This window comes from Stenella coeruleoalba, assembly GCF_951394435.1.
Source record: "Stenella coeruleoalba genome assembly, chromosome: 16".
In the NCBI taxonomy this organism is placed as follows: domain Eukaryota; kingdom Metazoa; phylum Chordata; class Mammalia; order Artiodactyla; family Delphinidae; genus Stenella; species Stenella coeruleoalba.
This window is the reverse complement of record NC_137162.1, coordinates 71,045,505-71,073,069: the sequence shown is the minus strand read 5'-3', so window position 1 is coordinate 71,073,069 and position 27,565 is coordinate 71,045,505. Positions and strand designations below refer to the sequence as shown.

The window sequence follows — 27,565 nt, the reverse complement described above, 5'->3', positions numbered from 1 at the left end:
ACAGGAGAGATTTAGACCAAGACTTTCTATAATGTAAGACCCCCCTGGTATGCGTTATGTAAAAGGTGTCTGATCTGGACCACCCACCTTTAAAAGGTGTGTAAATGTATTGGAAACTCACTGTCTTTTTCCTGCGGTTATTTTTTATAGTTGTCAACTCCTTTCCATGGAGTCATAGGGAATTTGCCGCTCAGAAAATCCCCCCCTGTGACCTCACTGGAGACCCTTCTTCCTTCTGAGCTTGGGCAAATATTACACTACCTAGAAGTCCAGAGATTTTTAACAGATTTTTCCAAAGCCTTTTCTCAGATCTACTTCTGAAGAAAAGACTGATCTTCGTGAGTCCACCAATGCAAACTTTGACTGAATTGCTGGTGGAATCCCCCAAAATCCGGTTATAAGAAGTCCATTAGGGGAATGGACTTAGTCCATTAGTCCATTTTTGTTCTTTCCAGAACTGCACCACGTCTAATGACATAACCATATTAGCCAAGAGCCAAGATCCAGACCCCTCATTTACATCATGGCATTGCACCATGCTGGCAATACTGAAAACAGAGATGACGGTCATTCAAGCTGCCTGGTTCCTAGAGGACACACAGCTCCCGTGACCCAGCACCTTTAAAGTTTTGACAGTTTTTTAAAAAAGCAATGAAAATTACACACATGATAATGATGGTAGTCCTTAAAGAAAAACTGGAGGCATTTTATAGCTAAACGATTTTACTGGCTTTTCGTGAAATAAAAAACACAAAACAAACCACCATGGTTAAAAGGCCATAATCAGCGTTAACCAAATGAACCAGCCACTTGGTTACAGTAGCTGATAACAAACACTAGTGGATATTATTGCTTATACCCAGGTTCATTTATATGTCCATTACATTTTGGCAAGATTACAATCACATGGGAGCTTTGGTTGTATAAATTCCATTCTGACTACTCATCGAAAACTCAACTCCTACCATTTTATGATGGGATATATGCCGATGCTTCCTCTCATTCTGTCTCCTTTCTCCTTCCATTAATGACTTACAACCTATTGACCCCAAATTAAAGTAGAGGCATTTACAATCATCCCATCCTTCCCTACTCTGCTGCCCCCTCCTTTGTCATGAGAGGGTGACAAAGGAGCCTCTTTATGGCTGGGCCTCTCCCAGCTCTTGAATCTGGTGTGTATCCCCTGCCAGTCATAAATGTCCACCTGTAATCTGGATAGATTTTCAAATATATTTGGCTGTCAACATTGGAGTTTGGATTCAACTGTCTCTTTTCCAACTTCTGAAAGGTAGAAAAAAAATCAACAGCTTTTAGCATCAGTAAATTGACTTCCTGAAAGAATAAGTCCCAGCCTCCACCATACAACATCCCTTGACAGGTATGGAAGTGTGGCCTGAAAATGCTCTGCGTGAGTGCTGTAACATTTTAATTTACAGAGAAGCAGTGATTGACGGCCTCTCAAAACTCCCCTGCTCGGTACTTTCTATTTTAACACTGAAAACTCAGAATGACAAAGGGTCAGAACTAACTCACAATAGCACCATTTCCGTCTAGACTCTTGGAGTAAAATTCCCATCTTCGTTGGAGAATGCAGTGACCCTAGACGACCCAGCCTCCAGCTTCGTGCCTTCACAGGCCCCGCTGAATTTCAGCAGGGGTGGGTGGTCTGCCTTGGTATACTTCTGCAGCAACATGAGTTTTCCCTGGGAAGAGTTAAAAATATGGGTCTTACAAAGTGGAGTTGGCCGCAGGTGAGAGACCTGAGGAAGCCTGTTTCCAGTGGGGAGGTGTGACAAGCCTGCAGACGTTGGGACAGAGTCCGGGGACCCTTTCCCTTGCCCATCTCGATTCAAGTCAGTGGAGAATCTGCATGCAGAAACACGGCAAGATCAAGGAACACTGAGAGATGGACATCCTAATACAGCAATCCGAACACCAATGCTCTCACGGTATCTTCTGTATTCAGGTCCACCAGAGAGTCTGCCCTGGATAATGCTGGGATTTAATAAGCCCTTCTAATGATTATAAAGATTGTCCTCTTAAATCTAGATGTTTTATACAACAGAAGATGTGATATCACTCTATTTTACATGGCACATATAACCATATAATTACTAGCACTTACATGGCAAATATCGTAAATATTACACATTCTTGGAGTGGACTTTGTAATTATACCGATGCTATTCAGCAGAACAAAGATGAAACACTCCCTAACTTGCACTTTGGGGAATTTCATTCCAACCCTTTACTTCACGACAGAAGGATAACCCTCTAAGTAATAATGCTTGGTGATCACATGGGCAAAGAGAATCACAGGGCGACTTCATGGTTAATGTGTGGCTTGTAAAATAAAGTAATACACAGTATTTTCATTTACAAGAGACCATATAAAAATATTTTCCAATTTGGAATTCGAAACATGAGAGCTGGATTTTTTTTTCCTTTGTATAAAAAGAAATGAGATAACGGACTAAAGTTTATTAAGCCTTCTAACAAAAAATATACAAGTTTAAGGAATGCAGTGGGCGTCAACTTCCCTTTTTGTCCAGGCTCATGGATGGTGAGCTTGTGCTTTGATCCCAACACAGATAAATGCATGAAAGTGGAGGAAGAGCGGCGCCTGCCACCTGAACTACACCTTATCTCTAATAGTAAGACCGATTTTACAGCAGTGCTTTGAAAAGTGGTGTGTCAGATTTCTTTTTTTTTCTCTTCTGCCTCAGGCGACCGCTGGAGATGAATTCCAGAAGCACCACTTTCGTCTCGAGTGATGTTTATTTAGTGCAATATCTTCCTTCTCTCTTTCCCTTTTCACACGCTGGTAGTGGTCTTCTTCCTTCAGGTACCACACGGGGGGCCAGCGGTGCCGCTCAAAGTATTCCTGGTTGTCTGGGGAAGGAAAGATGCAGATGGTGATACCTGCTCTTCATTCATGGTTTCTTTGTGCTGGTAGGTTCTGTGCTTAGGCTTCTTATATATGATTATCGTGTGCTCATCTTAACTACCCAATGGGCAGGGACTGTGGGTAGGGCCAGTGGCAGACTGTGACACCAGAGTTTTCAGAGGTAGAATCACTTGCCTAAAATCACACAGCTGGACACAGACAGCCTGAACCCAGGACCCCTTCACTTCAGAGCGTAAGCTCGCTCCCAAGCACGCCTCCCTGGACAAGGGCGAGCCAGCAATCTCTGCTCGCTCCACAGCAGGGCATCCTGAACGCCCCCTCCGCCCAGATCCCCCCGGCCGTGGAGTTCTCCAGAGATGACTTCCAACCTCCAATTCCTTGGGTCACGTCACGTGAATCTGTGACTACCGCACAAGGAATTCTCCATGAGCTGGGGGCTGCCCGCGTTCCTTCTCGAGGGCAGTGAAGGTAAAGCCTTCAGTCACAGGTGAGGGGAACTGGACAGATGGGGACCGCACGGCCTCACCTGCAGATTTCGATTTGATCTCCTTGCGGAACTTGGAACAAACACTGTTGTAGTTGGTGCAGATGTGGTGCAAACACCAGGCGGCCAACTGGTGGGCATTGTGAAACTGCAGGGAAGTGACCAAAAGGGGGTCAGACTCTGTTTTCTAAAGTGGGGCTACAAAGAAATAAAAAGCCACAGGACGGGTCAAAGAAATAAAGGGCCCAGATGACTAATTCGGAAACCTCTTGTTTTAACTACACGGTTTTGACTCTGCCCATGGTTCCGACGCCAGCCACGCCTAAGCGTTCGGCACACTCCCCCCCCCCCCCCCACTGGGATATGTGCGCTAAAAATAATCACTGTATCAGATCAGGACTCTAAAGTATGCCTCGCCCTCCTCTTCTCCCCTTCCATCTGCCCTCTAACGGTAAGTGGCCGTGGCCTCTGGAAGGCACCAGACCACGGGAGAAAGCAGCGATGTCATCTCCGTTTAAGCAGCCTCGGCAACAGAATCCTCCGTGTTGCATGTCGAAGCTCAGGTGGCTGGGGCCAGAGAGCTAAAACAGGAGCACGAAAGATCAGTGCAGGAGCACGCGGCATGTGTGCCTGTCCTCCACCTGTCCTCTGGTTACATAAGAAGAGCAGGCAGTGTGGGCGGGGACGGAGGGATCCAGACCCTCGATCCACCCTCTCCTTTCTGAGCAGACGCTCAGGACAGTGGCAGCTGAGGAAGCCGTGACTGCAAAACACCCGATGCTCAAAAACCCACAGCCTACTCCCCATTCCCTCCCCCAATTTGGCAGGTCCCCCCACCCCTCACTCTTTCTGTCCAGGCCCCTTTCAGGCATCCATTCTGTTGTCTGTTGCTCTTGAAGTTTCTTTGAGCAGGTGAACCCCTGAAACCTACAGTGCGCTTCCTCCAGGGCCCCCGTCAGTGCCCTGAACAGAGGCCAAGAGGAAAGCCAACGCCCTCAGAAACTAACTCAAGGAACTCTCTGCAGATCACAAGCCCAACAGGACAGACAGTTCTAGCAGGTGCTTCCGACTTCTCTCGATAATAGATTTCCTTCTGCAAGTCAGAGCAGAGCAGTGCGGTACTGGCGTTGGCTTGTACCTGCTCGAGAGCATCACGGAGCTCGGTGACTTCAAGTTGTTAAAGTTGGCCAGGTAGGGGTATTTACACCCCAGAAACTGGAAAATGCAACAGATCAGCGTCCCACCTGTCCCCAAGCTGACTGTTAAATACTTACTCCTCGGGTTAGGGTCTGACAAATGAGCTAAGATGTGGGAGACTCTGTCCTAAACTCTTCCTGCCACGGCTTGTCAGAGATGAGCAGGAATCATATTCTTTCTTTGCAGGGTGTATGTGTGGGCGGGGTCGGGGGAGGTCACGGGGTGGGAACACACAGCAAACAAATAGACACAACTGTAAATCATTACCTCCAGTGGGCTGGCCCTATATGAAGTTCTGGGTCATCTGATTGTTCTCGAGGAGGAATACTTACTGGAGAGGGCACAGGTCATAAACTGTCCTCCAGGCCTGTTTCAAAACACCCCCAAATTCCAATTTGGATGTTGGGGCCATCCAACATCCAAATGGGAATGTTGATGGGGCCTTGCTGATCTGACTTGTAATTGATGTCTGTTCTCAGTTTTAACTGGAACCTCTGTGAGGTTGTTTTTCACATTGGATTTTAATAAGTTGTGCTTGTGTCTGTTTCCCTCAGTGGCCTAGGACGGCCCCAAGGGCAGAGAATCTACCGTGTTTGTATCTCCATGTCCTCTCGTCTAGGGTGGTGCCTGGTACAGGGGGAGAAAATAACAAATCCTTGTTGAATGCTAAGTCAGAGTGAGCAGGTTGCTGGGAAGTCCTGGTCCACCGTTTTCCCTTCTGAGAAATCTGGATTGAAACTGCCTGACCTAAGACTTAGTGAACCACTGCCCTGAGAAAGGGAATGAAGAAAGCCAAACCTAACAGGCCACAGAAGAAACGAAAGAGTTTATTCTTAGTTCCTTCAGAGTGTAACCTCATCGCCAGTAAGTCTAGGCCAGGGACTAGATAACTCTGCATACGTGCCTTGTATTACGAGAGGGCTTCCTCTCTTTGGTGCTCTTTCTGGAACCTTCTCTCCCACCTGATTCTCCAAATAATCTGTAAGGTTGACAGGGTGTGAATTACCATCCTTATTTCCTACAGATGAGGAAACTGAGGCAGAGTTTAGCTTTGTGCATTAAGTAAGTTACGTAGTGACCAAGCCGAGGCTGGATCTCAGACCCTCTATGGAGGAAGGGGGCAAGTGTGTATGGGGATTATGGAAACACAACGTCAACAGTAACAAGTACTGATGTAAAAAAAAACCCAGGAGGGCTGCAGTGAGACGTGAGGCATCCAGCACTGGACTTCACGAAATTCTAGAAACTGTCTGATCTCGGCCAATCCGTGTTTGAGAATTCAAGGAAGGAGAGAGAATGCCTTCTCCTCCCATGCCCTGAGTTGTTCTCCCACTTGTGAAGCTGGTGCCTCTGGGCAGGGGGAGGGGGGGCACAAGGGGGCTGGCGTGTGGGTGGGGTCCTTGTTGTTTTATTCAAACAAAGCCCAGCAGGGTGAACCGTGCATGAAACGTAAAACTCTCAGATCTTCTCGTTGCACACAGTGGGGGGCCTCTGTGACTCGGTGGTGACATCTTTATTTAGACAGATGCAACAGCGGAATGTTGCATCAGCGTTAAACGAACTGGTTGAACACACTGAAAAGGTGAAAGGCAAACTGCTACAAACCTGGGCCAATTCCAAATAAGAGAGCACTTCCCCGTCGATGCCCACGCCACTCATGGCGGCCCTGGTCAGCTCCTGGACAGCGTGCTGCTCTGGGGAGGAGAGAGGGAGCGGGAGAAAGTCAGTGCCTGGAGGCCGTGGCCCGGGAGCAGCCACGAGGGGAGGAAGCACGGGTCACAGCTCCACGTGAACTGAAGCCAGGGCCCGCTCTGCCGCGCGCCTTTCAGCACGGGGAGTCCTGGTCTCCAGCCAGTGCACCGGCGACTCCGGGGATCCTTGTTCGCCTTCTGAAATATCTAGAGTCCTCCAGACCTTCTCTGTCCAATATGGTAACTACTGGCTACCTGAAACTATTAAACTTAAATTAATAATTAAAAGTAAACCAAGTAAAAACTTCAGGTCCTCAGCCACGCAAGCCGCATTTCATGTGTATCGGCCAATGCGGACACAGGAAGTTTCCATCACTGCACATAGTTCTGTTGGAGCGTGCTCTGGACAGGCCAGTACCTGCCTAGAATCCTCTATTTTTTTTTTTTTTTTTTTTGTGGTGCGTGGGCCTCTCACTGCTGTGGCCTCTCCCGTTGCGGAGCATAGGCTCCGGACGCGCAGGCTCAGCGGCCATGGCTCACGGGCCTAGCCGCTCTGTGGCATGTGGGATCTTCCCGGACCAGGGCACGAACCCATGTCCCCCGCATCGGCAGGCGGACTCTCAACCACTGCGCCACCAGGGAAGCCCTGTTTTTTCTTTTAAAATAAATTTATTTATTTTTGGCTGCATTGGGTCTTCATTGCTGCGCATGGGCTTTCTCTAGTTGCGGCGAGCAGGCTTCTCACTGCGGTGGCTTCTCCTGTTCTGGAGCAGGGGCTCTAGGCGCACGGGCTTTAGTAGTTGTGGCACGCGGCCTCAGTAGTTGTGGCACATGGGCTTCAGTAGTTGTGGCACGTGGGCTCAGTAGTTGTGGCACGTGGGCGTCAGTAGTTGTGGCACGTGGCCTCAGTAGTTGTGGCGCACGGGCTTAGTTGCTCCGCGGCATGTGGGATCTGCCCGGACCAGGGCTCAAACCCATGTCTCCTGCACTGGCAGGCAGATTCTTAACCACTGCGCCACCAGGGAAGTCCAGTCACTGGGTTTTAAATTTTAGGGAACTGCAATATTTCTTGATATTCATTTAACACTTTGCCTTGCAAGGCATTTTCACCCCAGAAACCGACTTTTAAACACTATGGTCTAAACACTCTATACTACACAGCAAACACTATATAAAGGATTAAAGGAATCACCTTAGGAAGCTATTTACTAAATAATCATAATAGTTAATAATAGCATTTAATAAGAAAAGTAAACATACATAGAAGTCTATAGTTCACACAAGAAGGTTTCTTTGGGTCAGTTTCTTCCATATTTTCATCCCCACACTTAATATTTAAGCAAAAATGGCACTACTTCAAGATTGATTGCAAACCTTGTTCAACAGATTTGCCTCCAAATTACTTTTGACTATTTAAAAAAATTCAATTTGTTTTCAAAGGACAAATACTTGTAAAAACTGGATAGTCAAATGGCTTGGGACTCTTACTTCTGAAAAAAAGAATTGCCCATTGCAGCCTCCTAGCAGCAATACTCATTTGAATTTATGACTTCAGGTATATTTGTTAAAAACCGTTTAAAAAAATGAATAGCAATACTTCAACCATCTCTTGTTATCCAACTGGTGAAGAAGGGAGGTAAGGAGAAAACTTTGATCTCCAGTTGGTTGACTGTAGTAGAAACCTGGAATACGGAGAAGTAAATCTTTTCTCTAGAGACACTGGCAGGAAGTCAAGGGCAGATATGACTGGTTGGTTTGTTCGTACATTCATTTTCATTTAATGATTCAACAAATCTTTACTGAGAACCTCATATGCTCAGGCACTTTTCTGCGTGCAGGGGATAAGCCAGTGAGCAAAACAGGCACCATTCTGCTTTCACGGTTAACAGGAGTCAACTAAATGTAGCAATAAACACCCTTATTGCTAATCGAAACCTTTGGTGATGAAGCACAAGGTTTAAATTCAGGAAAAACAATATTCGAAAGCGTGTATCTTATTTTGACCTGCTTTGGCTCACCAACTGAGCAAGTCTAGAAATGATACATAAGATTCTGTGAAGTTAAAGCAAGTCTCCCTTTTTCCCAAAATGGTCTTGACAATGTCAGAACATTTTCTAAAATAGCTTTAAGAAAACCACTTACATAACGCTTACTAGGTGCCAGACACTGTTCCTAAGGCCTCTCTCTCTCTTTATATATATATAATCTCTTAACTCATTTAATCTTCATAACTCTGTAGTAGAATATTATGATCCCCATTTTAAAGAGAGAGAAAGCTGAGACCCAGAGCAGTTAAATCAAGTAGGAAATCATCCAGCCAGTAAATAGTGGAGCCAGGATTTGAACCCAGGCAATCTGGATCTGTAGCCTATGTTCTTACCCACTGCCTCCTACTGCCTCTTTCTTTCTTTCTTTTTTTTTGTGGCTGCATTGTGTCTTCGTTGCTGCGCGCGGGCTTTCTCTAGTGGAGGCGAGCAGGGGCTACTCTTCGTTGCAGTGCGTGGGTTTCTCACTGTGGTGGCTTCTCTTGTTGCGGAGCACGGGCTCTAGGCGTGTGGGCTTCAGTAGGTGCAGCATGCAGGCTCAGTAGTTGCGGCACTCAGGCTTAGTTGTGCCGTGGCATGTGAGATCTTCCCGGACCAGGGATCGAACCCGTGTCCCCTGCACTGGCAGGCAGATTTTTAACCACCGGGGAAGTCCCCTGCCTCTTTCTTAGACGCTGTGTCTGAACACATATTATGGGGATAAATGGACACAACAGCTTTATTTCCAATTCTGTGGTCCACCCACAAATGAGGCAGAGGGCATAGAGCACGGGCCTCAGGGGCAGGGGCCATGCATTACTCAGCTTTAAATGTGCATCAGCAGGACCTACTACAAAGTAGGTGCTGAAAAAATAGTTGCTGAATTGAACTGGGCTGTCTGATACATTTGATCCGTTCATATCACCCTGTACCAGACAGTCCTATATTGGGTGATAAAAAATAAATTTTTATTCCCTGGAAATCTTATTTTTGCTTAAATGCGATTTTGATAAATATGACAGTCAGACACCGCATGGCCCTGAGTCATCAGCCTTACCTGCAAGCGCGACCAAGTGTGGCAGGCAAAATCTGTTTGCCAAAGCAATTAGTTCCAGTGGGTCCAGGTCCAAGTTAGGTGACAACTGCTTGGTATAAAGATAATCCAGTACCGCCTGCATTGACATCTTGTTTATGTTCGGGAGATATACCTGAAAGGTGATTTGAAAAGGTAAGTTCTGCTGAAGAAAGCAGTGGGCACACTTTCAGGCTCTACTGCTTGTAAATATCCCCACTGTGTGATTCACTGTTAGTGAGTCCGGGACACCTTGCTTTGAGGCTGTGCAGAGAAGTCATTTACTATTTATGGCTTGAAACATAACCGTTTGATTTGTAGATGACAAAAAAGTGGGGCTGCCTGACATAGCCTGATTTGGAATTTTTAAATGGCTGTTTGGGCTTATAAATCAGACCAATGGGCTGTAAATGTATGACATTACAGGCCCTCCTTGCCAAGTACCTTATAATACTCGATTGTGGGGAAAGAAATCTCCTAGCAACATGACAGGTGTTGGGGGGAGCTGCACACTGCACTGTTGCTGACACATGACAGAGCCCAGCTCTCTAAGATGTCAAAACAAAGGATGAACAGCCACCCTAGTTGCCACAGTGACTGGCTTGATTCCAACCTTCTTTCACTAAATGCGAGCATGGAATCAACTCTATGTCAATAAAAAAAAATTGAAAAGTATATGTTCGCATGACACACACACTTTATTTTTCCTATGGCATAGACATAGAACCACTGGAACATTATCAGGTATCAGCAGATGCAGAGAAACCTGTGCTTGGGACATCTAGGGGAATGGCTGGGTATGGGGAAGCGTTCCCTGGAGGATCCCCCTAATCTCCTTCCTGAGTACCTGTAGTTGTTGCCCATATTCCTACACGCTAGAGTTTGCTGGGGAGCCAGGGACTGCCTGGGAAGTAGAGTTCTGAATGTCTGGGCCTGGATCAACAAGGATATACACGTTATAGCAGGTATTCTTCACTTTAGGTTTCTAACGCCACGAGACGTACCCTGGCAAAACACGGAATGGTGCCCCTAGTGCTTGCTATTTGGAATGACGATAAGAATTAACCCAATAGAAGGCCTCCTATGCACAAAGTACTGTGCTAATAAGCTTTCCACATGCATTATCTATTTTGATCCTTATATCCTCCCTAGGAGGAAGAGACTTTTATTTTTGCCATCTTACAGGTAAAGGGATGGAGGTTCAGGGAGGTTAAGTCCAGCGCCCAGGGTCACAGAGCTAGGAGGCTGGGGCTGATATCTGAACCCAGGAAATATGATTCTGAAGTCTATGTTCAGAACTGCTGTGTAGGACTGGAAACCCTTCATGGTAAGGAAGAAAGCTACACTACAGCACCTTATTTCACTAACAGTTTTTTAGAATTAGATTTCTAAGTTCAAAAGGATGCACAGTCACACACTTCTTCATTCTGGTACTTAATAAACCTCTCTATACAGCATAGAAAAATATATATCTGTATATGATTACATTTATGAATTATATATGATTATATCTGTATATTATATATGATTACATCTATACTATATATCTAATTTCTCTCCATATATTTGTATGTATGTGTGTATATATATGTGTATATATATATATATATATACACACACACACACACACACACACACACACACAAAATGCCTCCACAATCTACAGGGGCCTTGTGGCCATTGCAGTCTTCTAGTGGTGTGGTTGCAGAATGGTTTAGGTTATAGCAACCATCTATATAATTTTCCTGCATAGACACCAGCCACTTCAGAGAGGGAATATCCTTTCAGACAGTTGGAGTTTCCCTAAGTGTATCAAAGAGGGCCCAGAAAAACTCCTAGAAATATTAAGAAAATTACCCCCTCCCCTCTCAGACGGAGCGAAAACAATGATGATTCTATTCATAAGCTGCATGGGTTACTACCATCAATGACTTGACAAGCGTGATCACTTCAAGTTTCTAGCACAACCTCTACAATAAATAAAACCTGGCAAGTAGAAACTATAACTTATACCATTTTGAAATAGAGAAGCCATGGTGTTGTAATTGCTATTCCAGTGACTCTAACACTGGTTATATCTGTGTGTCTACATGTTTACGTGCACATGCGTTCATCTTGTACAGACGTGAATTTACTTATGGCAAATATGGCAAATGACATACGGCAAAATTTCATTTCTCTAGAATGGTGCTTGGATTCGTACCCCTTTTAGGTAACTGAAGGTTAATTAACTTGTGAAACTTTAACATTTGGGCCACTGTGATAGTAAAAATATATACATTTTACCAAGTGCTAAGTGCTCTAAAGTGTTAGTGGTTATCACTATAAAAAAGTCCCAGAGTTTCCTATGAGCACCTGTTCTCTCAGGGATGGGGATGTCTGCTGTTTCTGAAAATAACGGCTTGGAGGACAGGGCAAGAGGCTGGGGCAGGCCCAGAGAGGTGTTGCTAAAATGCTCTGTGACCTTTGACAGATCACCCTCTCTGAACCTCAGTTTCCTCATCCGTGACATGGGAGAGGTTTGGAATAGATGACATCTAAAGCTTCTCTTCATTGAGATGACGGATTTTGAAGTTACCCAGATGACTTTAGCAATTTTTGCTAAGAGTGCGTTCTAAGTCATGGCAAAATGGACATCCTAAATGGAAAGAAGTTGTTTCTGGCGGCCGGAGATGACAGTGGATTCCAGCAAGCAGCCCTGGCCCAACACTTCCACGGTCTTCAGAGCATTCTGACATTTGGAATCATCCATGACCTACTGTTTCCTTCTTGCTTAATATAACACTAACATTTTTTTTTTTTAAAGCAATGGCTCTTTTGGGCAAATAATGTTAGGGACCCTCCGAAGTAACCAGCAAATGAGAAAAAACGAAAACACTTTCAGAACATGCATTTCTTTCCCCCTCGATGCTGATTCTCTGTAAAAGGCTGTTTCTGTGATTTCAACATTTATAATGAACTGAATAGCAACAGAGCGACCGTTTTTACAGAACTTTAAAAAATAATACAAATACAAGAAATGGAATTAAAAATGTTGTGCCCTACCTGCTGAATGTAGCTTTAAAAAATATAAGAATACGATGCTACCCTAAACAACGACCCATATTCCAGTTTAGTTGGTTTAAAATTTTAATTGCGAAGATCAGCTCAGACGATCAGGCTTATAATTAGAGATGGTCTCATAGAGAATGAGAGAGTATTCTAGATCCAGAGCATTGCTTCCTACAAGCCGGCCATGCATTTTTAATGAACCACTTGCTGAGTACCTCTGGGGAGAAAATTATGCTTACTGCTACATTAAAAGTAATGAGAAAAACAGAAGTAAATTACAGTGTCTTCTTAAATATTAAATGACAAAAAAAGTTAAAGGAACATCAGTGGGCATATTTTATTCCTTTCTGGATATGCATGTGAATTCTATTAATGCAAAAAAAAAAAAAAAGAGGCTGGATTTTGTGGAGGATGTCAGATTTTCAGAAGACAAAGAGTTAAAAGGTGGCCTAGGAAGAAAAGGCCCATGTGAATACGCGCCTCAATTAACCATGAAGCATTTATTGGGCCTTTAACCAAATGCCTCTTCTTACCCCCATAACCATCTCTACTACACTTCGCTAGTTTAGGAAGGGAACTGGGGGCTTGTTACCTGAAGGCTTTTGGGGGACAAAGATCTTGAGCTCCTCATGGAAACAATTTAACAAGAATCCTCCGGGATAATAGTCACTGACACTCCTTGAGCCTTTGCATGTTCTAGGCACCAAATCTGATGCTTTACACGCGTATCCTCGTGCCTTACCTGCCCTTTGAAAAAGGTTCTCTTGAGGTCCCCGTTTTAGAGATGAGGACACAGGTCTAAAGGGGGTCAGACTCTTGCCCAAGGTCAAGCTGTGACTAGAGTTCATAACTATGTAAATTACAGTCCACCCTGGAAATCACGAGAAAGGGCGGGAAAGGCTGGACATATCCACAGCTCATGCCATTCTTCGTATACGAGGTGCCCTGGCACAGACCTTCGGTTGCTTGGTTCCATGGCCTTTGTCTCTTGAGCTGGGTTGAATCTCTACATCCCTATCAGGCTCAGCTGCAGTTCTCAATGGTGAGTGACCTGGTCCTTAGGGGGTGGGGGGCAGGGTGAAGCTAAACAGGTGTCGTCCCTGGGAGAGGCTGTGGCGCCGCGTACGCGTGTGGTTCACATCGGCTGACAAGTTTTTGTTTTGGTCACCTCTCCCGCACATTTTAATCTGGACACAATTACAGTCCATTCTGGGAAGGGATAAAGGGGATTAGCATTTGTGAGGTCAGCTCTGACAGTGTCCCTTTGTGGGACAATGGGCTCCTGACCTCGATCGACTTCTCTCTGCTGCGTGAAGAGCAGGCTATCTGCGGCACTCCTGGCACACACTTCAGAGAGCTGGAAAAAGAAGGGAAGCGAGCCTCTGGACTCTTTATCTCAGGAGATTACTGAAGTCGGCGACGTGCCAGTTGGAGGAGGTTTTATGAATTGGTGGCTTCCCCCAATTTTCTTGGAAGTGAGAGGGAAGGAATATCATCAATGCTACCGGCATCCAAATAGGACTGAGGTCATCTTGCATTTAGCGCTTACGACGTGCTTTGCAAGTATCAACTGTCACACCTCACAACCACGTTACGGGTTTACGATCGCCTTTTCCAGATGGGGAGGCTGGAGCCCAGCAAGGTGGTCACTTGCCCAAGGCCACTCAGCTTTTTACATAGGGGAGTTGGGGGATCTGAGCCTCAAGCCCTTTCTTCACTGGGTGGCCTCTACCAGCTGCTGTCATCTCAGTAACGATGCTCCCAAACACCTTTGATGGCCCAGGAAAGACTTCATTTAGCTACAGGTAAGGACCTCCTGGTTTACAAAGGCTGGCAGACACCAGAAGAGGTCATCCGGATAATTCTAACATCTCTTCCCCCAACAGACAGTCTTTGGCTGGGGGTCGGTTTAGGAGCAGCTGTAGTTTTTTCTGGAAGCAGGAGGGTGGCCTAGTGACAGCTGGCCCTCCTGGCTTGGGATTCTAGGATTCTGTTTCCCTACTTGGGGATGCAAATGCAGGCGTCTGGGTCACAAAGGGAGTGCTCGGATTTCTGGTGTGAGGCCCCCCCCCCCTTGGAAAAGTTAGCTATTGTTTTCTGTATTTCCGTTAAAAGTTTGGAGAGATGCTGAGATAAGCGTAACAAGCCTCTTAGGACAATAAGCTTGCGTCCCCATGTTTTATTTTTTCTTAAAAAAGATGGTTAAGAAATACCTGCAAAACTCGACAGAAAAAATGCCTACCTCTAGACTAAAGTCAGAAACGCTTGAAGGGAATTTTTCCGTCTTTTCCAACAGTTCGTAAAAAGGTGGAGATACAGGGTCTCCAAGATACGGCTTGCTCTGCTGTAAGAATATCCCTCTTTTGGAGATAGGGCCAGCGTTTGACAGGTTACCCAGTGGCTTCTACTAGATGTAACAAGCACTCCAAGAGGCCTTTCAGAGGAGTCACCCTTTGCTCCATTACTGTTTCCCTAGAGTTGACAAACCCTAGAGCTGAGACAGATCAGGGCGCAGCCTCGGAGAGTTGCAGCTCCAGGCACCTTGAGCGTGACCTAGTGCATCCCCCGTCTTGCAGATAAGGAGGCCGAGGCACAAGGAAGTGGCTTTTTAAGATTCCCCCGTCTGTTACTTGCAGAGCTGAGCCCAGGACATAAGTGACTGAAGACACTTTTCAGTCTCCACCTTCTGGAAGACGGTCTGCCCTGCTTCGATGTGATTTTGAGAGTACCCTGCCTGGTGACATTTGTTAAAAAATATAGCTGAGCATGTTTTCAGGGACAAGGAGAGCTGTGAGGATGGAAGGATACAGGAGCACATGGGGCTCACACAGAACAAGTGAGCGACAACAGCTCCTCATAACTCCTCATAACGGCAGAATTAGGAAGACAGTGAAGGGGCTTCCCTGGTGGCGCAGTGGTTGAGAGCCCGCCTGCCGATGCGGGGGACGCGGGTTCGTGCCCCGGTCTGGGAATATCCCACATGCCGCGGAGCGGCTGGGCCCGTGAGCCATGGCCGCTGAGCCTGCGCGTCCGGAGTCTGTGCTCCGCAACGGGAGAGGCCACAGTGGTGAGAGGCCCGCGTACCGCAAAAAAAAAAAAAAAAAAAAAAAAAAAAGACGACGGTGACCTGACACCGAAGCACTGCCTAAAAGACTATTCCGGATTTCCCTGTCGGTCCAGTGGTTAGGACTCCAGTCTTCCACTGCAGGGAAAGAAACAAACCTATTCCAAGTTAGCAGTTAAAGAATCGAAGTCCTCTGGCCAGTTAAACACTTCCTAACATAAATACACATGCACGTTCATAAACATGCCGCTTGGGCTTTTCGGAAGGCACCTACCTCACTGTTGGCGCTTTCGACGAACGACCCCCCGAACATGGCAGCCATCCACTTGCAGCTGCAGATCAGCAGCGGTTTGTGGGCACTGATGGCTCCATCGTCCAACTTAAATGTCACATCTGCCCAAGGACGGAGGAAGCACAAGCGTGAGCCAACCTCCCCGAGAAACTTCCACCCACGCGCCTCAGCCTACATCTCTCGTCTTCTCTCCTCCATACCTTTAAGCACTGATGTTGTGTCCACCCCTCCCCAACCTCCCCGGCACCCCCCGACCCCCCGCCTTGGGCACACCCAATTCTCACCGTGTCCTCCGAGGATTAAGGAGTAAGCAGTTAAAATTACACAAAGGGTCACAACACAAATTCTCTGAACCATAAAGTAACATAAAGGAGAGGAATATTTTTTCAGCCTTATTATGAAAAATTTCAAACATAGAGAACAGTGGAAAGAATAGTACAACGACAACTTGCTTTTCACATGCTTAACATTTTGTCATGTTTGCCTTAGCGATATATATATTTATATATTTTACATTTATGTAGACATTTTTTAACAGCATGATACTTCACTCCTAACTACTTTATTAATAAAGAATTTTCTAAAAATAAGAACATTCTCCTAGATAACCATACCATTATTATTTTTATGAAAATTAGGAATAATTCCCTAATATCATCCATTATCTAGTTCATATTCAAATTTTTCTAATTACCCCCAATTGTATTTTATAGTTTGTTTGTTTTTTTTTTAAACGGAATCCAATTGAAGCTCCCACACTGTATTTGGTTAATATACCTCTGTAGTAGGGAAAGGGAGATTTCATCACGTTCACTTAAGGTCTATTGTTTACTTTACTGTGGGTTTGTGACATTTCATTAACTTTCAAGACTGCTTCTGTACCATGACGGTCAATGTCTGGAGTAAATATTACGCAAAGCTTCAAAATTAATGAACAGATTCAGCTACCCCCTATTACATGTATATTACTATGACAGGCATTATGAAAGCGAAAGAAAAATACAAGTATCCCTGTAAACAGAAGTCAGGAAGTCAAAGTTTTACAATGAAACTTACACAGAGAGGACAATTACAGAACAAAAACGGCACAAGCCTGTAAGATAGGACAAGCATGGGCCAGTCGCCCATCTTGGATACAGGCCACCAGGGTGCTTAAGCAATTACATAAGGGCGCTGTGGGCAGCCCTCGGCACAGTTATCAAAGACAACGAAGGGGCAGGAAGGATACAGATGAGCAGGGTAAAGGAGGGTGAGAAGTGAAAGGAGAGGGATTAGAGACAGATGACGCTTTCCAGGTGGGAGTGCAGAGGGTCACCGAAATGGCCTCGGGAACAAAGGTCACTGATTTTTGTCATGGGTGTGTGCCGAAGGGTCAAAACAGACTTGATCAGGGAAGGAATCCTGGAGGGCAGTTGTGAGCATCAAACCGACTGGCTGAGGCTCACGGGTAGCTCGACCTACCCTTGAGGAGCGCTGTGACAGCACGGGGCCTTAGGGGGCAGCTTGCGTTCAAATCCTGGCTCAGTCATTTACTACCTGTATAACCGTGGGCCAGTTACCTAACCTCTCTGTCCCTCCGTTTCCCCACCTGCAAAACGGAGATCATCAGATTTAACCCTCAAGTCTGTGAGAATGAAATAAGCAAAATACGTGGAACTTGGGTACGTGGGGGAAGAGTACTTACGTACGCTAGTGACGGTTACCCTTCCCCTCCTCGTGTCTGGCTAACGTTTGATCAAAGGCAACCAGAGGTATCGATGACTTTGCCATTGGACCCACTCACCTGAGAACGTCCCCTTGCTGAGACACTCTTTTATCCGGTTGGCCTTCCGGACGTGAAACGCTTTCGTAATCTCCTGGTTCATGAAGGCTTCCTTGTTCATGATGTTCTCCACCATCATCCGCAAATCAAACATCTCTAGGACCTCTGCTATCTGAGCCAGGCCCACCAGATCCTTTTCCTTTTCATCCAGTTGCCCCGTATAGAGAAACTGGAGCAGGGTCCGGAAAGGGCCTGGCTGGACGGATGGGTCCATCCTGACCACAGTCATGGGGCCCACCCGCTTCGAAATGGGGTTGACCTGCATCTCCTTGTGCATGGCAACGAAGCCCTTACTCCAGCCTGACAGGGTCTGTGTCTCCGCCGCTGAGCCCTCGGCCTCCAGCCCCGGGGTCTCCTGCTGGGACAGGTTCTGGCTTGAGGACGTCCACTGATCGGCCTGAGGTGTCCTTGGGGTGCCCTCCTCCCTTTCCTCGTCTGGATCAAGACTCAGGGGCCGCCCCTGGAAATCCCTGCTCTGCTTCTCTTGCTCACAGGCTCCTTCGCTCCAATGGGGGGTTTCTTCACATTCCATTAAAAAGAGATCATAAAATTTGGAAGAGGAGGTAGCGAGGTAAATCCGGTGTGCGAAGATCTGCTCCTGGTCCTGGAGGACGAACAGGACGTCAGCGCACAGAGGATTGTCCAGTAAACAGGCGGCTTCGTTCGTCCCTGTGGAGGGACATTCTGGAACTTTGATGACCGGTGGAGGGGCTTTTGGAGGTAGGAATGGTGCCTGAAGTAGAGGTTTCTGGACTTTCTTTAGGTGGGATTTCCAGAACTGCAGGTGCCGGCGGGAAATGAGGGCGGCTCGGATTGCATTGTCAAACACATCCTTGATTCCAAACTGGTCAAATACACTTGTTTCGTAGTAGGGTATGCCCAGTTCCTTTGCAACCTCTCGGCCTTTTTCTGGGGGCAAGATATCCCCTCTCTTTATGGGCCTGAAATAGAATACTTTAAAAATTAGAACCAGTCTTCTTTCAGGAAAGAAAATAGTAACCAGGGCCTAGCTAAGCACCTACATGGATTATACATTTAAAATCCTATTCAGGCTTTTAACCAGACTCTTGAAAAATCTACCAACCTTAAGACTTGCAGATATAAAGGACTTATGACTGCAGGAAAAAAAAAAAAAGTGCTTCTGGTAGTAACAACAGTAACTCAAGTATCAGCCATTTGCTAGCTATGTGATCCTGGACAAGTTACTTAACCTCTTTAAGCCTTGGTTTTCCCATCTGTAAAATAGGAAGAATAATAGTGAGTACTTGCATCTCAAAGAACGATTGGAAGGTTTAAATGAGATATTTGCCCAGCACAGTACCTGTTCCACAGTAAGTGCTTGAGACACGCTGGCTGTTATCATCATTGCCACCATCATCTGCATCATTTTCATTATTATCCCCTTATGCTTACATTTTGCTGTATACCTTAAAAATCAATCCATAGTCATTGTCTCACTTGAGTCTCAGAGCAACTCTATGGCTATTATATTCGTTCTACATTCTGAAGAAACTGAGGCAGAGAGGTTAAAGGGTTTGCCTAAGGTCACATTTGCAAGTTGCTGAGAGACCTTTCCTAAGCAACGAGAGTCTAGAACTCCCTGGTTCTAGACTAAATGGTCCATGTCCGACAGCTCGTTAAGTCTCCTCTATTAGGTTTGTGAGCCTTATTTCATATCTCACCGCTCCTCTTTACTTCCACACCCTTCAGTCAGGCCCTCATCATCTTTTGCCTGGACTAGTACATCAGCCTCTGAACTCATCTTTCTTCAGATTCTCCACATTTTCTCTCACAGTGCTCACTGTTGCACGAAAATTCCTCACATAATACAAGTATGACTTAGCCGCAGTTCTTTCAAAAAACTTCCTCTGGTTCCACAGAGCCCATGGAATAAAGTCTGCACCCTTTAGACCGGCACACAAGGCCCGCTTACAATCTAATCAAAACCCAGGAAGCCAAATGTCTGGAAGCAGTACTGGCAGAAGAGTGCTGTAATTATGGCTTTACCGTGGTCAAGACACAGATGGATTCCAGAACGTAGGCAAGATGGGATCTGTCCTTATACTCTTCATACACACATCCTTGGTTCTGAGACACACTCTTAGGAGATGATCTTCCTAAATAAATATTTGGCTTACGAGACCAAGGGTGATGTGTGTGACAGGCACCGGCCTTAGGAACAGTAAGAATACTGGGTAGAATTTGGATTTGAGGACCTAGATGGAAAACTGCAGCTTGTTGTAAAGGCGGAAGGGAAGTGCAGAGAGGGAGAAGGGTTAACTTCATCACAAACTGATGAATCTCTTTAAGGCTTAGCTCAGATGCCACCTCCTTCATCAAATCTCAGAACTGTCTATGGAAAGGACTGTCCCCTGGAGCTCTGTAACTCTCCTCCAGGCCTCCGCACATCCACGGTGTGAGGCCCGACTATCCTAACCTTTGAAACAGAAAGTTCCGGGGCCAGGGGCTCATCTCTCATTTGCCCAGAGTCCTCTTTCCCTCTACGTGGCTTACGATATTCAATTCCTAGTCCCTGCATTTAAGAATAGAAGGAACATGAATTGTTTTCAGAACATTCATCCAAGACATACCTAGAACATCAGAAATTATCTCAACAAAGTACCATTTGCTTTTGCTGTGAGAGCATAAAAACTTGTATCTGTATAAAATTTTCTAACAACCCTATTAAGGCAAGTACCTGCCTGGAAGGAAGGTATTAATATCAACATTTTGGGGAAAGCTATGCTCACCAGCAAAAAATGGAGTTAAGCATAAAACGTATAAAATTATTTTTTAAAGGAGAATATTGAAGGAGCACAGCTTTTGGAAAAACTCTTATTCCATGCCCCCGCCACCAAGATTGGTATCCACATTTTATACAGACTGAAACAAACTCTCCTTCAAGTTGTATTTTAAACGTGTGACGCTCTAAACATATCACCACTAGAGCCATTTGAAAAGCAGTTTTGCAACCATAGGTGTATATAATTTTTTAAAACTTGACACTGCCAACTTGGGAATGAAATACTCTCAGAGGTTGGATGGAGGAAAATGAGAAGATTAAAAACACCTGGATAGGGCTTCCCTGGTGGCGCAGTGGTTGAGAGTCCGCCTGCCGATGCAGGGGACACGGGTTCGTGCCCCAGTCCAGGAAGATCCCACATGTCGCGGAGCGGCTGGGCCCGTGAGCCATGGCCACTGAGCCTGCGCGTCTGGAGCCTGTGCTCCGCAACGGGAGAGGCCACAGCAGTGAGAGGCCCGCGTACCGCAAAACAAAACAAAACAAAACAAACAAACACCTGGATATATGTGTTTGCATGAACCTGATGTTCCTGGGGGCAAGAATTATGGCTGATGGCTCTGAACGTCGGTTAACTTTACTATAATATAATTTCCAGAAAGACATTATTATGAGTAGCTAACAGTTTGTTTACTACTTTACAAAGTTCAAAGCACTTTTATACACTCCGTATCATAATTAGAGAACTCACTTCAATCACTGGTCAACCATTTTACAAAAATGGGCTCCTGCCTAAGAGGTGAGAGGGGTCAGGGACACACACCCCTTCCTCATGTTCAACAAGCAAACCTAAAGTATATGGCTGACTGATGGGGCCCCAGAGCCACTGAAGAACAGAACCCAAGGCTACAGAGACATCTGCTACCTCTAAATTTTAATTTGGCCGGCACAGGGAAACACTGAGTCCCTCGGCTTACCTTGCTAAAGGGCGTCTGGCTCTATTAACAGCCTCGAGATCGGCATAGCGGAGATCTAGCTGGCAGCCAACTAGAACAACAGGTGTGCGAGGGCAAAAGTGCTTGATTTCTTGATACCACATCGTTTTCACATGATTTAGGGAATTGGGATTAGCAATCGAAAAACAGAGGACCACAACGTCGGACCTAAAAGGAAATCACACAAGAAGCTGTATTTTGCCTTTTAACTTGTATTTTCTCTTTTATCATTATGGGTCCTCCCCTCCCCCATCCATCGAATGCCATATCATGTCACAGTTTAAAAAAAAAAAGACCAGATATTAAAATACATCTTGGTGTCATGCAAACAGCCCATTAAGCCTCCACATTCCAGCACCCGCACAGCCTGAGTTCATTTCCATGTTGCACTGCAGAAGGGTTTCCAGTGACGTTATTTTACAGTACGGGTGGGTTATCCAAACTAGACTCAGGTCTGGAACCACCACATGCTGAACTATTTCTGTTCATCACAAGAAATAGTTTCAAGATAAAAGAAAATAATAAAAAAATACCATTTACCACTGTAAACAGAAAGGTGATGATGACTCAATGAGATAAAGCAAACAGTTTACGCATTACAAAAAAATGTAACAGGTATTTGCTGTACAGGGTCGGCAAATACACAGAAGGATTTCTGCCCTTCTTCTCCCTTAAGCACACATGGAGAGAGCACAACCACTTATCTTTTTCTGAAAAGGAAAAGTCCTGAACTTGCAGGAATTTCGACTTTTTGCTGGGTGTAAGGCAAGAAGGTAGTATTTAACATAAAACTAGCCGGAGTTAGTCAGACGGCTAATAAGATGGATGAGAAAATGTTGGAAGCAGATTTCTCAAATGTGCTACATGACACAGAGCAGATATATGGAAAAAAGGAAAATTGTTTTGTAGTCAGTTGTGACATAAGGATCTTCCATGTTTTATATAATAACTTATCATTCTAGGAGCCAAAGAACTGTTTTACAAAACAGTTGTCAATTATGGTGTTTGACAGATAATTGCTAAAAGGTATCTTTAATAAGAATTATAAACCATCTTTCTAGGTTCAAATGTGCAGAATGATGACTGTGAAAACATGGAGGCAGAAGAATATAAAGAATAGAAAAAGTTATAACCAAGGATTCAAGACTATTTTGCAGCTATATTCAGAAATAAACTCACAATTTTATTAGATGTTAATTTATTGCCTTTATTGTTTATATAATGAGAAGAATCAAGTCGATGAATCAAAACACCATCTTTTTAAATCATTAATGAGCTTCTCTCCCTACATATCAATGAAGAGAAACAAATATATCCAGGCAACCATAAAATTTCTAAAAATAATCATTTGCAATGCAGCAAACTGCAGGGTGCTTACATTAAATGTAATTCACAAGTTGAGTATTTAAATTTATATCCAAGAAAAACGGCACCAGACCACGACAAGTAGAGGGGAAAATCCTGATATTAAAATATTTACTAATTATAGAAGAGGACCCTAGGACTCAAAGCAGATGAGTGTATTAATCTGCATGTTTAAAATGCCCTTGAAATAAAGATCTTATCAAAGATTCTTGGGTACTGGAAAATATAATGTGTGTAAAAATATGCATAACTATATAAATGAAAGGGAAGCATGTCTTGTCTCTGGGATTCTGATTTAGTTAGCAGAATATTCTGTGCACAGCCTCACTTCTAATCAGCATAAATAATAGTATCCAGTAAAGTCAAGAATGCTTTGAATGTTACATTTTTTAGGAGCTGAGTTTTCTATTATTCATAATCCTATTTATATAGGATATCTGATGCAGCTCTGCTGTAAGCTTCAGCCTGATCGTAAAATAAAGCTGCTAAGAATTCTGCACAGCGAGAATAATATGGCAGGATCTCAGGTTCAGAATCATAGGGAAGGAATTGAGAAAACGTATCCACCACCTAAATGTGGAACAGTACCTATTGATATATGTATAAATTTTTTCTAATTGGTGCCTTCTATTTCCATATTAAGGCACATGGCTATAAAGAAAATCACTCTCAGAGTTGAATTTATATGACAGACATGTAGCAAAATGTCAATTCTGCTATCTAATTTTATGATACAGCATGTGAGGTTTTGAAATCAGAGCTAGCTCTGTTGCCAAGGTTACCGTGATAACACTCATGCCACTGAACCTATACAAGTTTCTATCCAGATGACCCGTAAACAAGTACAGACAGGACCTTGGGGGCTGGAAAAAACGGGCATCTCCTGATGATAGCAGCACAATGCCATTGCACAATACACGTCCGGAGGGCCCAACTTCTAACTATGTCACGTCAATATCTCAGTGCATGAAATGCTGTTGGAAAGCCAGAAAAATAATTCAATGCTCTGTAAATATTTTGCCTCAAAAGGATGATAGTTAACGAGAAGAGGCTGTACTGAGAGCAACGCTACCTCTGAAGCGAAAATAACTTGAGTCAAAATTCTATTTGCATCCTTGGAATAAAGTTATTCTTTTTCCTTTTTTGAAATGCATGTTTAGATGCTATGGGAATCTGTCCCCATAATTTTACATTAAAAGTAGTTTAAAAATTAGATCATATTTTATCTACCAACCTGCTTAAATGTCTTTAACCCTTGTTGATTTAAATACAAATTCAAGTTAAGAAACATGTACAGAGGCCTGCCATACGAATGTAGTGTTCTAAACTTGATTTCAAGCAAAAGCCTGAGAATCAATGGCCATAGGGACACAGCTATAGAAAGACGCTGCTTTGACATATTCCTTCGCATCCCAGCATTCTTTTCTAATTTCTAATTCTCAACACATCAGGATCCTCTATGATATAAACACCTATATAATCAAGTAGCTATTTTGAGAATGCCATTTATTCCCTCTAGATTTTGAGCCATTTTTCTATCTGGTCAAAGAGGCACAAGACCTGCAGCTAAGAATACCTCCAGCTTTAGGCAGAATTCCAAGGAGCTAGAGATACTAAATAACTTTTAATCAAAACATTCATTCCTGGGTGGAGACTGTTCAATGTCTGACACAAGCTGGTGTTTAAAAATGCCATTCCTGCGAAAGATAAAAAGAAAAAGGCAAGTTCTAGCATTTCTGCTTCTCTGGGCTCTGTTACACTTTTTTACTTTGAAGAGTTGAGTTTAAAAATAATTGGGAGGGGGAGGTGTGATGAGGACATTCTCACAGATTAGGCAGCAGAGTTGGCCTAGAAGTGACCTCAGGGTTCCTATTTCAGCTGTAAAAAGAATCTGATGGGGTTTAAGTGGAGTCCTACAGCCATTTGGAGTAGAAAGCACGAGAATTCGAGAATGCAGAGGCAAAGCACATAGGAGACAAAACTCTAAACTCCAGAACTTGAATATTGAGAAGGGTAGGAAAGGTTTGGATTTTTTTGGACCGGGCTAAGTGGCTGTATTAAAGAAAGCCAGGATTACAAAGGATTTTAGAGTGTTGCTGGCCTATGAATGTTTATTTTTTGGAGAAAAATGTGATTTATTGTTTCTAAGGGGAAAATATCAATATAAAAGTTTCACTAGGGTACTAACGCATCAAATAATGCCCATGAAATAATGTTTTGATTAGACAAGTGAAAAACAACCCAGAGTAAATCTATGTGTTGAAACAATTGCGGATCTCTAGTTTCATGGAGGGGTGGGACCAGAGAGAGACCTAGTCATCCCCAAAATGCTTGAGCTGATAAAGCCAACCTCAGTTGTAGCAGTTCTTCTTCAGATATTAAACAAACAGAAAAGCATATTTTTTTCAGCTATCTTTCAAGGAGAACACTGGCCAAAGATAGCATGTGAAAGATTGGCAGAGATATTTGGATAACATAAGGCGTGCATGCAAAGTTGGGACCAATCTTTGTTGGAGGATTAAAGAAAACAAAATCTGAAAATAGTGCATCATACCCACATACCTTGGCCCGGGATAGACTTTTTAAAAAGTGTACTTTATTCATTACACTCTTTATTATATATGGCTATGGGCGTAGAGTGAAATTTTTTTTATGTGAAGTCTTTAAAGAATAGATTGAAATTAAATACATGGCGGATTTTCCTTTTAAGGTAATAATATGTGTATATATACTTTTTTTTTCTTTTTCAAGCTAGACTTTAAACATTAAATGCCACATATTTTCATGGCCTGTCTTTATAATATCTACAGTCAAATTAGCAAACTTGGTGGGAAAAGATCAGGGAGGCAAACAGAAGCTAAGTTTATCCTTTGAAGAAGTGATTAAAAAGGGTAGATAGGGCTTCCCTGGTGGCGCAGTGGTTGGGAGTCCGCCTGCCGATGCAGGGGACACGGGTTCGTGCCCCGGTCCGGGAGGATCCCACATGCCGCGGAGCGGCTGGGCCCGTGAGCCATGGCCGCTGAGCCTGCGCGTCCGGAGCCTGTGCTCCGCGACGGGAGAGGCCACAACAGTGAGAGGCCTGCGTACGGCAAAAAATAAAAATAAAATTAAAAAAAAAAAGGTAGATAATCATTATCAAAAATTTGCTGTTAGGAATAAATTTTCTATGTTCTTTCCTATCACAAAAGTGCTTTCCATCTTTTTAGTTTCTCTTCCCTTTTCTACTTTGCCATCACTGTCCAGCTAAGGAGCCATGGGCCTTGGGTTTTCTTATCTGCTTAGGTGAAAAAAATAATTGCTAAATTATCCTTTATCTAAGTAAGACCAGGCCAACGCGGGCAACATGAAGGACAGTGGATTCCATGCAGTCCTCCAGATAGCTGTGAGCAGGGCATCCGAGGGCCCTTCTCTGGTGTGCCAGTTTTGCTTGGGTCTCTTGCTGATGAATACTTGGTAACCAAGAGTAAGCTACCAATTCTATTTACCTGAGTCTTGCTTGGAAGTATCTCCTTTTTAACATATACTTTTAAGCCTTTCTGTGTCACTACTGCCTATTATTATTTCTTTAGTAGAGACTACCATATCCTTTATATATTGGTAGACATCATGATCACATTTCAATGGGTTTCTTTGTCAATGTACACAAGTCCTCTTCTGGCAAAGACTCAAGTAGGAGTCCCTGACCTCCTTCTCCCCACTGATAACCGAGGTAGCCTCTACGGAAACGTTTTCAAAACCATTCATGTCAGCAATACACCTTTCATGCATATAATCTGACAGCGCTGTGCAAACAGACAGATCAAAACAGCACAAAACAGCTGGGAGCATGGCAGAGAAAAGGAATGTGTAACACGTGGCTTTGGAAAATTTTAGTAGGGGAGCAGCCCGGTGTGTATGAGATGCGGAGGGAGTTGTCAGTGATGGTGAACATAACCACCTGGAGATGAATGGCTGTGTGAGCTCACACTCATGGAGAATGGAGAGGCCTGTAGGGGAGTGCCTGGCAGGGGATCTAGGGAGAGCAGGGCAGTACCATGCAGTGCCCTGGATGTGAGCAGAGAAATCAAGTCAATACTTTACCAATAGCAGTGAGGCTTCTTAAGTACAGATGTTATGTGGGGAAAACTGTGAAAACACCCTGAAATATATCCAGATTGGGGAGTGATTAGCATGCGTAGCTATTTCCTCCAAGCCCGTAACTGCATGTTTAGTAGGAAGCAACATTTTAAACCAGTCTTCCCCCACCCTCCAAAAATGGGAAAGCGATGCACACTCTCAAGTACAGGGAAGCCATGTCAACATCCCACCAATGCCACCAAATCCTAAAATACATAATACTCAAGTCTTAAAAATGGTTGGTTCTGCCCTCGTAGTGCAGATATCCCAGAAGGCAATGGCCTGACCATAGAGAAAGCTGTGGGTTATCATCTTTTGGAAACCAGCTTTTTTTTAACTTGATATCCCATTTTTCTATCTATGCTCCCTTTAGTGTACAAATCTTCTCTGACTTATAATGGGGTTATGTCCTGGTAAACCCATCTAAATTGAAAATATCATAAATCAAAAATGCATTTAATATACTTAACTTACCAAACATCACAGCTTAGTCTCGCCTACCCTAAATGTGCTCAGAACACTTACATTAGCATACGGTTGGGCAACATCTAACAAAAAGCCTATTTCATAATAAAGTATTGCATATCTCAGGTAGCTTATAGGACACTGTACTGAATGTGCAGAATGGCTGTCTGGGTACAGAGTGGTTGTAAATGTATCAGTTGTTTACCCTGGTGACTGCGTGGCTCCCTGCCAACGCGCAGCAGCATGAGAGCGTAGAGTACCACATTTCGCTAGCCTGGG

The 27,565-nt window shown here is 44.3% G+C and overlaps 1 protein-coding gene across 9 annotated transcripts in view; it reads right to left on the bottom strand.

Annotated features, from left to right (window-relative positions):
- Positions 1-712: 712 nt before the first annotated feature.
- RHOBTB1 (Rho related BTB domain containing 1) overlaps positions 713-27,565 on the bottom strand; it is a 69,542-nt gene continuing 42,689 nt past the window's right edge. For 7 of the 9 annotated variants that reach the window (XM_079901063.1, XM_079901066.1, XM_079901062.1 and 4 more), the window contains 7 exons: positions 21,323-21,508; positions 17,567-18,546; positions 15,766-15,884; positions 9,362-9,512; positions 6,195-6,283; positions 3,435-3,540; positions 713-2,892 (listed from right to left, as the gene is read on the bottom strand). In XM_079901063.1, coding sequence (XP_079757189.1) covers positions 2,723-2,892; positions 3,435-3,540; positions 6,195-6,283; positions 9,362-9,512; positions 15,766-15,884; positions 17,567-18,546; positions 21,323-21,508 — 1,801 coding nt within the window. In that variant the 3' untranslated portion in view covers positions 713-2,722. The remainder of the gene's footprint in view (positions 2,893-3,434; positions 3,541-6,194; positions 6,284-9,361; positions 9,513-15,765; positions 15,885-17,566; positions 18,547-21,322; positions 21,509-27,565) is intronic. The other 2 variants (XR_013824418.1, XM_079901069.1) reach the window with 2 other exon arrangements.